At 36.9% G+C, this 13,748-nt stretch overlaps 1 protein-coding gene across 1 annotated transcript in view; it reads left to right on the plus strand.

The window, feature by feature from the left end:
- The first annotated feature begins 2,928 nt into the window (after nucleotides 1-2,928).
- Nucleotides 2,929-13,748, plus strand: part of LOC115433420 (GDNF family receptor alpha-4-like) — a 42,627-nt gene continuing 31,807 nt past the window's right edge. Inside the window, exon 1 of the mRNA XM_030154812.1 lies at nucleotides 2,929-3,380. Within this exon, the coding sequence (XP_030010672.1) occupies nucleotides 3,326-3,380 (55 nt within the window). The 5' untranslated portion in view covers nucleotides 2,929-3,325. The remainder of the gene's footprint in view (nucleotides 3,381-13,748) is intronic.

Here is a 13,748-nt window from a genome sequence, read left to right on the forward strand (position 1 = left end):
ATTCCAAGGTTAAAGCCATTAGGAATCATTAGTGCAATCTTGACCTGAAGAGTCTTAAAACATGAAAATAGAGTTGACAGCAGCATGAGCAAGTGGTTGTTGATGATGATGACGAATTATAATGAACTTGAAGTGCAGTCTCGAATTTGCTTTTCTTGTCCATTGCACTAAAGATTTAAGTTGTAAATCTAAATGCTCTGTAGGAAACATTTAACCATCTCTTATGCATATACAGTTTATTTTCAGGAGCCAAGGTCTTACATCAGTCTGTCCCAGGTGTGTGTGGTATGTTCACTGAACACACACCAACAACCCACAACAATGTTATTATGTATGTATCTAATATCATCTGTTTTATCTTTAAGCCATAAAGACCCAGAGCTACTTTTATGCCAATTCCCAAGTGAAATTTTCTCTATATACATTATAGTGTTATCCTCTGTGTTTTGTATTTTCTCAGTATAAACCATGTGTTTTCCTTTATTGAATTCACTGATCATGAACGTGTTCATAAAAGCTCAGATTAAAGATGAGTGTTACATCAAAAACAGCGAAAATTGCAGAAAAAGTGACTTTTTCAGTTAAAATATCATTAACTGAACATAAACCAAGCATCTCCATCCACTGTCATTGATCCAACTCCATGGATTTTACTGGTGAATCAATGTTGTAGAAGATGACAGTGTTTCCACAGTGACGAAGGAGCCTTGGAACGTCCAAATTGGTCATATCCGATGACCATGAAAAGATGACAAATTGCATTTTATACCAGTTATTTACATGTATTGATAGAATTAGTGGATCAACAGGTATTAAATAGTTTAGATCAGTAAATGGTTTAGGTCGGTGATGAATATACGGGTCTTTCTGGGTCAAATGGCAGCTTTAAACCCATGTTTAATCCATATTTGTACATTACTTCTTTGTACTTACAAACTTATTTATCATCCTCTAACTCTGTTATCATCTAGTGTCAAATAAACATTACACAGTGATAAACATAATACATAGACATAGACTTATTTCTCTTAATGTTTATATACTTCTCTTTTTTCCCATATATTCTTATATTTTTCATTTTTTGTGTTAATTGTTCATCTAATATTGTGAATAATGAGTTGGGTTGTTCTTCTTGTCCACATCATTTCATTGCATTATTGATTGTGTGCTTACTTGCATGTGACAAGCTAAATCTGACCATCTGACATTACTTATACAGTGGAAGCAACACAGGCATGTTGACCCCAAAATGAAATAAATGAGCAAGTGATGATGAATAATAATTAGATTGAGATGCAGTGTAGAGGTTGATCTTCTTGTCCATCAAGCTGGAGATTAAACTTGAAATGTTAATGTTCTGCAGGAACCCTTTAAACTTAAAATCCCTTATGCATATTCATTTTGTCTCGTCATGGGCCCAGGTATGTGGTAATTTCATTGAACACACACAAATTATTGTTATTATGTATGCAACTATCATCTGCTCTATACTAATAGAAATGGTAGCTTTAATCCCATGTGTCTATATTAGTACTGAAAAGTTTATTTATTGTTGTATTCTGGTATCATCTAGTGCAGGGGTGTCAAACTCATTTTAGTTCAGGGGCCACATTCACTCCAATATGATTTCAAGTGGGCCGGACCAGTAAAATAATACCAGTGAAAAAAGAAAAATTACAACATGATAATGTTTATATCTACATAGTTTCCTTGAAGATCTGAATAACGTGAACAACTTGAAATGTCTTAAGGAAAACAAGTGCAGTTTAAACAATATTCTGCATCAGTTCCTTTAAACATGTGCATTACAACTTACATTACAATTACAAATACACAAAACATTTAGTAACAGGTATAATATTGTTAAAATTGCATTTACTTTTCTCAAGACATTTCATGTTGTTCATATTTCTTCAGGTTATTCACATTTTTTGTAAAAGGATAGTTTGTTAATGTAAACATTTTCATGTAATTTTTTTTTTATTTTTTTTTACACTAAAACAAAGATAAAATCTGCATTTGTCATTATTTATAGGTTATTATGACAGTATTTTTCTGGTCTGACCCAACTGAGATCTAATTGGTTTATATGTGTATGTATGGAACCTGAAATAAAATGATTTTTACACTATTGATTGTTAATTTTTGGCGACACAGTGGTGCAGTGGTAAGCAAGAAGGTCCTGGGTTCGATTCCAGCACCAGTCAACGGGGGATGGGACCTTTCTGTGTGAAGTTTGCATGTTGTCCCCGTGTCTGCGTGGGTTCTCTCTGGGTACTCCAGCTTCCTCCCACCATCCAAAGACATGCACTAATAGGTTAATTGGTTAATCTAAATTGCCCATGGGTGTGAATGTGAGAGTGATTGTTTGTCTCTATATGTTCAGCCCTGCGATGAACTGGCGACTTGTCCAGGGTGTACCCTGCCTTCACCCCTATGTAGCTGGGATAGGCTCCAAGCGACCCCTGTGACCCTAGTTAGGATAAAGCGGGTTCAGATAATGAATGAATGGTTGTTAATTTCTTCAGTGTAATTTTTGCGTTTCACAAATTCATCCTATGGGCCAGATTGGACCCTTTGGCGGCCGGAATTTGGCCCCTGGGCCGTATGTTTGACACCTGTGATCTAGTGTAAAAAAAACAAAACAAAACAAAACAAAACATGATTTATATTCATATAATGAAAGAAACAGAGGCATTTTGATCCCTACATCAAATAAGTGAGCCCGTGGTTGTTGTTATTGATGATGATGAATTCATTAACTTGAAATGCAGTTTAGAATTGTTTTTCTTGGAGATTTAACTTGCAAACCTTTACACATCCCTAATGCATATTCATTTTTTTTTTTCCAGGGGCCAATCATATTGCGCCTCTTAAAAAGATGCGCCATGCAGTCTCTGCGCTCTAATCTCAACTCTGCCTGGACAACTGTGGAGCTGCGATGCAACCGCACCAACTCCAAATGCGACACAGCGCGTGCTTGGAGACAGACTGACTGACTGGAAATCAGCTGCCAAAAAAAAAAAAAAACTTTCTGTGTCATTTTTCTCCCAATCTCTCGGTAGACTAATGTTATGTGAAATCTCACGAATGCGTGCGTTGGAGATCCATCTGACAGAGATCGGAAAATTAAATGGGACAACAAAAATCGCGAGAACTTGAGTCGCTCCAGTTGTGTTTGTCCAACTTTGTGTAGTAGCCCATCGGATCTGGCTCAGACCGCGCGGGCGCAGCAGCAGAGCAGGAGGCTGGATGTGGCACGAGACGGGCCAGTGAGCCGCAGCGAACCGGGTGCGCGTTTCCCCCAGTCCCAAACTCCTATCCAATGTCACCGGACAGGATGATGATCATTGGACTTCTGCTCAATGTCTTCTCTCATGGTAAGCAGCAAATTCATTTATATCAACGGGGACGTCTGATTTACATGTGAAAGGATCCCCCCTAAAAAAAAAAAAAAAAAAAAAAAAAAACTAAAAAAAACCTAAAAACTCACAGATGAGTTTTTTAGTCTTTTAATCTTGGATGGATAAGGATGTATCCTCTACTGGAATGCAATGATATGTTTTGTAGAGGGCTATGCATGCATTTTTTTTATTTATTTTTTTTTAATGATCGAGGATTAGATTTCAGTCATTATTGCTGATTGTATTTATTTTCCAAGCTCCCATATTAAGCTTTTTTACATCCTAAACTGGTAAATTTTCACACATTTAATATATTAATACATTCTTTACCTGATAAATAAACAGAAAAAGAAAAAAAAAGGCTTTTTAAAAATTAATTTAAACAGAACAAATGGGATCTCCCTGCTTAAAAAAACAACATTAAATAACATTCATAAGCTCCATACAATCACTTTCACATCCATAATACAAGCAGCAGCCGTAGATCTTACATCTGGATGACATCATAAGTTCAGTGTCTTAATTTCTGGCTTGGATTCAGTCCAAATAGAGTTGTTCATCTTTCACATATTGATCAGACTGTCCCATATCATGGCAATACCACATATGAGTTGTTGAACTAAATGGGTTTTTATCTCACACCAAAGTGTTTTAGCTGTCACATCTGCAAATCATTAGCGTAAAATGTGCATTAGAGGATGACAGCATAAAGATGATGATGATGCAAAAAAACTGAAATTGGTAACTTAATGGGGTAAAAATGACCCACAACCATTTTTCTATGTTATTATGTTTTTGGGACCTTGTTTTGCGGGTGGTTTAATGGACAAAAGCTGCTGAAGTAAACAAGTATATGTCTGAGATATTTGATATTAAATGAAGTTTGTTTGTTGTGCCACTTGTCTGGAATCAGGGGACATGTTCACTGCTGTTATGTACACACTTTAATCTCCTCCAAAGTTAGTTATAATAATTAAAGTTAATGTGACAGTAATTTAGTTGTAAACACTAAACATGTATTAATGTGATTGTTGATAGAGAGTCATTTGTGGTACTTGGTGCTCTAGCCAAGTAAAGCTGGTGGTATTTTGTATCATGTCATGTACCCTGAGCACATTCATGCAGACCACATGACACAGTCTTTATATAAAGTGCAGCTCCCACATCGCTCTTCGCTGCAGCTGCACGGTATCTTGCAAATACTATAACTCTTCCAGTCTTATTTCAGCATGCTAGGTGAGGCAAGCGACACTGAAACCAAAAAAAAAAAAAAAAAAAAAAAAAAATTCACACAACGACAGGTAAAGCTGTCCATTAGAGATTAGTATCTTAAAATGATGAATATCTTCTAGTGAATGTCAAAGCTTTCAGGCACCCAGTATATCATCCAGTGTGTCAAACCCACCTGTCAGCTAAAGGTGGAATCACGCCACGAAAAGCAATTATTTTCAAGCACTATTTAATCTAAATGTGAGTCATTAAAAATGCTAATTAGATAGATTGTCATGATGTTGAGTTCTGCCATTATATCTAATTGCAAAAGAAATTATTGGACTTAAATGTTCTTAATTGGCATCACTAAAAAAAAAAAAAAAATCCAGCAGATGTGGGAAATATAGAACTCCCTAGCCTGTTTTAACCAAACCTGTAGAGCTCCTCTGTTTCTATATGTGGCCATTTTCCAGCCTAATGATATTGTAAGCATCCATCTAATGAGCACACTGTATTTAGACCTATAACTATTATATAAATAGCTGCTGTACAGTATTCTATTTCAAACAATGTTATTTTTACCGTGTTATACATCTGACCTTGCCAACTTGGTGACCTAAACAATAGCAGTGGGGGTCCAGAGGTAGACGTCGTCCTTCCTGCAGAGTTCAGGATTAAACTACTGTATATACATGTAGTCATTAATGTTTCTTTTTGACCTAATATTTCCTCCCGAGATTGAAATTTCTTAGCAAAATCAGGAGGATTGTGTCTTTTAATGCTTAAAAGATGACTGACTTCCTGAGTTTTCATGAACAGAGCAGAGTTTTTCTTTCAATAAGTGACTTTAGATGAAGGATTCTATATAAGCAGCAAGTACTTCAGATAAACGTTGATCCTTAGATTAGAAAAATGCATTTAATATGTACAAACTGTTCCTCCCTGTGAATCTCAGCCCTGATGTCTTCACACTCAAGCAACATACAGTATCAGTTATTCTCTCCAGTTATTTATTACTGAGCACAGTTGAACCTCACTGTTTCAATTTTAATCATCTCTTGTATTATTGTGTGCATGCATTGTTGCATCCATTGGTTTTATTTTCCAAATTAATAAGAGTGTAATGGAGACAAGTCGCACAAATAATACATGAGATCACTATGAAAGTGGCTGTACAGTTCTTTTGCCAGATAAATCAATGGAAAGCTGGCTATTGTCAAGTGATATTAAACCCAACTTGGGCCCTTTGTTTCAAAGCTGTAGTGGATTATTAAGGTCCCTTTATAGAATGCAACTGTTGATTGAGTCTTTCTATTTTTGGATTTCATTTAGGCAACTTGATTGAGCCATAAGACAATTGTCATAAATTTGTTGGAGCTCATTTTCAAGCTGTTAAGTTGTTAGATGGAACTTAGACCCACATGCTGTATTTTCTCTTTTCAGGATTGTCTGTTTTGATATACACACTGACTTTTCAGAGTGCTCTCACCTCCTGCGCACAGGTTTATTCAATCCGTTCTTTCTGTGCTGTGGACTCTTTTCTCTGTATTTCTGCTGAGCCATTGTCTTTATGTACTCTGTGCCTGTAATTCAGTTTCGTTTAGGACGACAGCACACAAAGATTAAATTGGCAAAATGCCCATTGGACATTACTCAGATAAAAAAAAAAAAAAAAAACACATCAAATATGCTCTCTGAACATGCAATTATTTCCAATATTTGAAGTTTCTCTTTAAAGAAGTGATGTTAATTAAAATTTTCACATTAAAAGCGAAGATCAAAATATGGGTTTTTGATTGACACCTGCTCTCTGCCAAGATAGAAAAATGGAGAAGCTTACCATTTTAGTTATAAATTCACTCTTTGTTGGATGTAGTCCTTTTCTATTGTGTTGGTATGTACATCTCTACATGCTGTTTATTTATCATATGATACCAGCGGCATTGTCGGAAAAATACTTCTAACACAGACTGGCCAAAATATTATCCTGCACATTATAATTTAGGCTGCAAAGAGAAGGCAGAAACCTGAAATATTCACGGAGCCCCAGAAACCCAGACACCTGATGCAAGTGTGTGTTTTACCTGGAGTACAGAGAGAAGAGGGCTGGTGCCTGCGTGATGTGGCTGAACAATCCAGCAGCACTGCTCATTTAGAGCCCCCCCCCTATCTGCACACTGGATGGATCCACTGGGAGACTGGTTTTCTTGGAGACAGTGCCAGAGTTGACTTTTACCATAACCATATGCATTCACAACACCTGGATTATGCTCAAGAAAGCATGTGGATTAATTAGGATTAAGACACACTGGACTTAATTGCTAAATGGTTTTCAATGAACAGGCTAACATTAGTGGAGCTGAAACAATTAATCTATTGAACCTGCTGATGATGTGTTCATACTGAAGGCCCATTGTGTTACAACATCTTGAGGTTGTACATAGGACATGCAAGATAACCATATTTTAATTAACAATAAAGAGTCATACAAGTCATTCCAATTAGGGATTTGTCTTTTTCTGTTGTACCACTTGTTTAGCCTAACAATTTTTCATATATACACATAATCACAATGCACCTAATGGAAGAGAAGGACCATTTAGTCTTTGTAAATCAAAAAGGCAAAATTAAAATGTACTGAAATAAAAACAAACTACTGATGATGACCATTAGATATAAAAATTATGTCCCGATGACATCACTAAATGAACATCAATTAAATCTAACACTGTGAGAATAAAAGAGGAAATAGTGATAAAAAAAAAAAGGCACCTTTACTGTTTTGATCCAAGTACAGGGTGGGGAAGCAAAATTTACAATGAACATTTAGTTGTTTTTTCTCAGCAGGCACTACGTCAATTGTTTTGAAACCAAACATATATTGTTGTCATAATCATACCTAACACTATTATCCATACCTTTTCAGACACTTTTGCCCATATGAGTAATCAGGAAAGCAAACGTCAAAGAGTGTGTGATTTGCTGAATGCACTCGTCACATCAAAGGAGATTTCCAAAATAGTTGGAGTGTCCATAAAGACTGTTTATAATGGAAAGAAGAGAATGACTATGAGCAAAACTATTACGAGAAAGTCTGGAAGATACTATTAAAGAAGAATGGGAGAAGTTGTCACCCGAATATTTGAGGAACACTTGCGCAAGTTTAAGGAAGCGTGTGAAGGCAGTTATTGAGAAAGGAGGACACATAGAATAAAACCATTTTCTATTATGTCAGTTTTCTTGTGGCAAATAAATTCTCATGACTTTCAATAAACTAATTGGTCATACACCGTCTTTCAATCCCTGCCTCAAAATATTGTAAATTTTGCTCCCCCACCCTGTAAATGGAGCTCATTATCACAATTATGCAGAGTAGTTTTCGATTAATTTAAATAATTTGCGAAAAGGCAGTCATGTGTTAATTGTGACCATTGCCGAACAAAAGTATGCGGACATAGTAGCTGAGAATTTGTGTGCAGAACCAAATTTTATGTGACAATCAACTGATGATGTTTGAGTATTGACATGTCATAAGCCTTTTACTTTATTTTTTGTGTAAAAATCTGCTGTTTTTCGTTGAGGAAAACATGAGGCCTTATTTCAGCAAAAACCAAACCTAATTTTTCCAGGTAACAACCCAGCGACCCATCCATCCAACCACAGACCAGCTCCATATGTTATCTATGATGCCAACAGCTAGTGGTGTTCTGCCTTGTACTCAACTAAATAGTAGTGTAAAGGTTAAACTTTGTTCCCCGTGATCTATGGAGCAGGTTAATCCTCTGCTTTACATCCATTTTGGAGTCCTGAATTTGTCTGTATCTCATTCAATGGGACCAAGCAAAACTCATCCAAATAATACGATAAGAGACAATAAAACTACTGTGATTCTGATAAGCTGTTTCATTTATGCTCTGATGAAAACACAGCCTCAAGCCCCATGTCAAAGTAGTGACATATTCACACAGAAATGAACCAAATACAGTTAAATGCAATCCCAATAACACTGTATACATTTATTTTCTTTCAGAGATATTTTGCTAAAATTAATATGTTTGATGTTAGGTTTAAATCCAAGTGAAAAAACACATTGTTTGCTTAGTCATCTTACAATCTTAGTCACTATTTTTGGTATGAGGATGAGTTGAATCAACTGATTTACAGATGTTTGACTTAGCACTGAAGTGATAACTGTTTTCCAATGACTGTTTGCAATAGACACGGTGGTGCAGTGGATAGCACTTGTGCCTCACAGCAAGAAGGTCCTGGGTTTGATCCAACACCAGTTGATGAGGGTGGGACCTTTCTGAGTGGACTTTATATGTTCTCCCTGTGTCTATGTGGGTTCTCTCCGGGTACTCCGGCTTCCTCCCACCATCCAAAGACATGCACTGATAGGTTAATCGGTTGATCTAAATTACCCATAGGTGTGAATGTGAGAGTGTGTGGTTGTTTGTCTCTGTATGTCAGCCCTGCGATGAACCGCATGTCCAGGGTGTACCCCACCTTCACCCACAAGTAGCTGGGATAGACTCCAGCGACCCTAATAAAGCGGGTTCAGATAATGAATGAATAAATATTTCCAATAGAAAATGCCAGTGCAGGTGATATTTTCTGTTTTTTTTTTTATGCCAGGGAAATGTCTATCATAAAAAGCACAGGCTTTAGTCACAATTCAAACAAAGTAGCAAAATGATCACAAATACAGAGACATATTAGCTGCAGCCAACTGGGACTTTACATCTTATTTGCTAATTGCTAACGTCAAAAAGGCTGATATTGCTGTATGACAATGTTCAACCAATTTATGTTCATCTGAATTTTGACTGTTGATTGGACACAATTAGTGCTGTCAAACAATCAAAAATTTTAATCAGCTTAATCACAGGGTTGCTATGGATTCATTTTGATTTATCACGATTAAATACCATTAATTTTTAATCTATATTACCACGTGTTTCATTTTGCATGAGTAAACAGACTCAAGAAAGCAGGGAATATATATGCACTTAACATGTTTGCTGCAAGCGGGGCGACGTGTTAGCTGAAGTGCTAGCAGAATCCCCGACTAACTTATGTTTTGCATTTATGTGGTATTTTAAGATGGAAGTGCTTCGGTGAAAAGAAAACTCCTTCCTGCAGAGTGTGCATCATACTTTATGTTGGTCAGCTGTTTCTTCTTGGGGTTTTTTTGTCCTCATATTTCCATCCAGAAGGCCAACATGCTGTTTATTGTCTTCCATCTTTATGGGTTGGTTCTGCTGCCTGTCACTACTGGATCAACTGCCCATTTGCGCATGTGTGATGGTAACTCCACTTGGACAAACTGCCCAAAATGCATTGTCAGAGATGTTCAGAGTCATTCTGTGCTGCAGATGGGTTAATTGCGTTAAAATTTTTAATCAGATTAATCATGATGATGGATTAATCTGCGTTAATGTATTAATTTTGACAGCTCTAGACACATTATAATATAAATAATAGAATAGGGTATGATATAACATAAATATAAATAAAACACAGCTTCTGCTACAGTACCAGTTTGTATAACTTGTCTAAATGTAAGAACTAGTTTACATTGTCTTCACTAAACACCCATAGAATGTTAAGAAAGCTTGGTTTGAGCTCAATAGGAGCTTGTGCCACTGGGCTGGTCTTAAGTATATGCCACAATAATAAAGGAACAACCAGGAGGTGCTCCTTTGTCACTGAGAGTGTGCATCTTAAATAAAGCTGCTCAGCACCACATACAACTGCAGGACTGGAGTTATCTCAGTGGGGTGCACCCATGAAAACTGGTTAAATCCAGCCATAGTGCATCAGAGCTGCACTATTCAACACCCCAGAGATTATGTCTCGTTAACTTTCACATTTACTTTAAGGCAATTTCAGCCAGATTAGACATCAGGGTGTGTGACTTGAAGGTATTATACAGGCAGGTTGTGAAAAGTAGGTGCTAAGCCAGTGTTGTTAGATGACATAAAATTATAGGGTTTTGGTGGCTGCTTTGTATTGTGAGGAAGAAAAGAAATGAAATTATGTGAGACGGCATTGGGAGAAATTTGTTTTTGGGTAAGATTGAGTGTGGGGGTGTCTTTATAGACGTAGCATGTTATTTATTTTTTTTTAACAACTACAAGTCCCTGATGCAACTCAGTGAGGAGGAGAGCTACAGGAGCCACAAGTTAAAAGATGTGGAATGGTTACATGCGGTGCCCAGAGATTTTGGATAATTTCGCAGAGATGCAGGGCAGGAGGTTTACATCAAGAAGAGCATAATGGATTCAGACAGGTGTGGCTTCATGGAGGGAGGAAGGAATGAAATTGAGGGGAATTATGGGATATTGATGATGAGTCAGTCAGCTATTACTGTTTGAGAAAAGATTCTTAAAAACAAGGGGCTCAGAAATAGAGGAGTGTGCAGTTTAATTGGTGTGTTGGACATGTTCCATAGCTTTGACGTGATCACAACACATGATAAATGAGATACAGTTTTATAGGTCAACTTAAGCAGCGTAATATGTACACGCTTATTAGAAATGTCACATTAATAAGTTTAGTTTCTGCTACTTTCTTACTAAATATTTCACCAATTCTGTCTTGCAAGAGCCAAGTGAGAAAACAGCTGTAATAAGAAAAAGGTCTTATTATACAAACAGAATGTAGAGGAGCAGCTCATCTGTTGCCCAGGGCTACGTCTCTAAATTCGTCTTTAATTTTCATTCTCATAGAGAACAGAATATGTGCAAACCGCGCTAAGCATATGTTTAATGTTAATAGAAAGTTATAGAACCGTGAGCCAATTGGTGGAAAGTGCAAAGAATGCAGAGCTCAGCAGGAACAGTTTGACTCAATAAGAACCCAGCAAAGTTTTAATCGCCACTAATTAACCAACTGTCTGTGACGTCTCTGTCCACAGGTAAACAAACTCACAACAGGGACGTTTTTATATGGTTATTTTTAGACATGGAGCTAATCTACTAGTTGGTCATGTATTAAAAATTCACTTAAATTAGCCATCTGGTCTGTTCAGTTTTTAATAAATATATATATTTTAATGTAGCAGCTTGAATCAGAATGAAAACAGGCGCTTGGCAAAGACATCATTATCATTTCTGACTTTGAAAACGTGTGCTCCATTGTCCTGCTGTTTACTTAATCAGCTCCCATTTTTATTTGGGAACAAGATTTTTTCCAGTATTTTCTCTTACTTTGCAGCTCAATACATTTGTTTACCTTTCCACTGTACTGGGTTAACACTAACATAATTATATGCATACGTACTGTATATTCCATATGACATCTCATTTACATTTAGCAGGATGAGAGTCAATCCAGAAAGGATGAATGGTGACACACCCATGTCACTGCAAATCAAAATAATGTGACACTAATTATCACATAAGACCAGATGTAATTATATTTTTGCAATTTCATGAAAAATATACATTATAAATGAGGGCTGCAACTAAGAATGATTTGCTTTTATTGATGATAGATTTGTATTTGTTCTGCAAAGTGTCATAAAGTAGTGAAAAACGCTCATCTAAATTTCCCAAAGCCCTAGCTGACACCTTCAAATTGCTTCTTTTGTTTGACTAATGAGGCCACCATGCAAATATGGATATTCAAGTTGCTATTATGCATTAAGTAAAACAGCAAATGCTCACAGTTGAGTGGCTGCAAACAGTTAATTTTGTCACTTTTGCTTAAAAATGTGGCTTGATTGTCACCAAACTCTAACTGAAACCATAATCTGCTGTAGTGCTGAATACTAATGTGCATAGAATGACACTTATTTATGTGCAGTCTTGTAAGGGTTGCTATTATTTGACAGAAGAATGAGGTCAAAGATGAGCAGTGACAGTCACAGGCTTGTTTCTTCACTTTCACTTTTGCTCCCTCTTGTCGCCTTGCTGCCATTTCCGTCTCAAGGCTTCTGTGACTTCCTTCCAAGAAGTCCCTTCTGTCATGATCCCCAAACACATTTCACATCAGAGTCACACTCCGCCGCCACGGTCTCCTCTCAAGTAAAATTACTGCCCAACAATCTGCATGCTCCACTACACATCCCACGCGTTTGTGTGAACGGGAGAAAAATTTGCCAAAACCAGTTCCCCTCCATGTGAGTGCTGGTATACATTATGTGGTGTGTGGTCTGTCATTTATGGCACTAACCTTCATCAGTTTTGCCTCACTAATTCTATTAATCACCCCAGTGAGGAATCAATAGGGTGTATTATGGCTCACATATTACAATAATTCATTTCACATTCAATCTCACTTAAAATTTATCCCACAGTGAGGCTAACACTTCCTTCATTTCAGCATGAACACAGTGGCTCTTTGTTGTAACAATTGTATCGGTCATTAATATAATTACAACCTGCCTAGTGGCCAAAATTTAACAAAGCCTCTCCACTTTATTATTGATGGTAAAAGAAGAAGTAATAAGGATCAAGCTGTTCACTATGGAAGCAGCAGATTACATGAAGCGTGTTTAAATTGTACCTAAACACCATGGGGTGGGATAGTTTAGTATAATTATCATAGCATTGTGATTCATAGATGCACAGATAGGTAATCATCACCTGTACATACTTTGTGAAGCTGTGACTGTGTATATGACTCATTGCCCTGTGTGTTACTAGTATATTTTTCCTCCCTTTCCCTGTGGAGTCTCTGCAGTAGCCTTGGCAGGTTTCCTGCAGTGGCGATGAAGCATAGCCTCTGTTTATGATGTGTCTCATGCCAAAGTGAGACGTGGACCTCATGTGGTGCCTGAGATTGCAAAACATGCAGCAGCAGAATTTGATTTCAGCCGTGCTTTGTGATGCCAGTCAGCAGGAGCTTAATCGAAGTGTGTTGAGTCTAACACAATGCCGTGTGTGTGTGTTTGAAACTAAGCTTGTTTGATGTATATGATAAAATAAGTACAAGCGTAAGTACTGAGGATAAAGGATCCACAGATATTTATTAACTGGTGCGCTTTTACTTTAAACATAAACATTTACGCAATTTTTCTCTACTTGCACAACATATATTTTTATATACACTTCCTCCTTTTCTTTTTTGTGCAGTTAAAATGGGCAGGATGTAACAAATTAATGAGATAAAGCAGAAAACGTGTGT

This window comes from Sphaeramia orbicularis, chromosome 14, assembly GCF_902148855.1.
Source record: "Sphaeramia orbicularis chromosome 14, fSphaOr1.1, whole genome shotgun sequence".
Lineage (NCBI taxonomy): Eukaryota > Metazoa > Chordata > Actinopteri > Kurtiformes > Apogonidae > Sphaeramia > Sphaeramia orbicularis.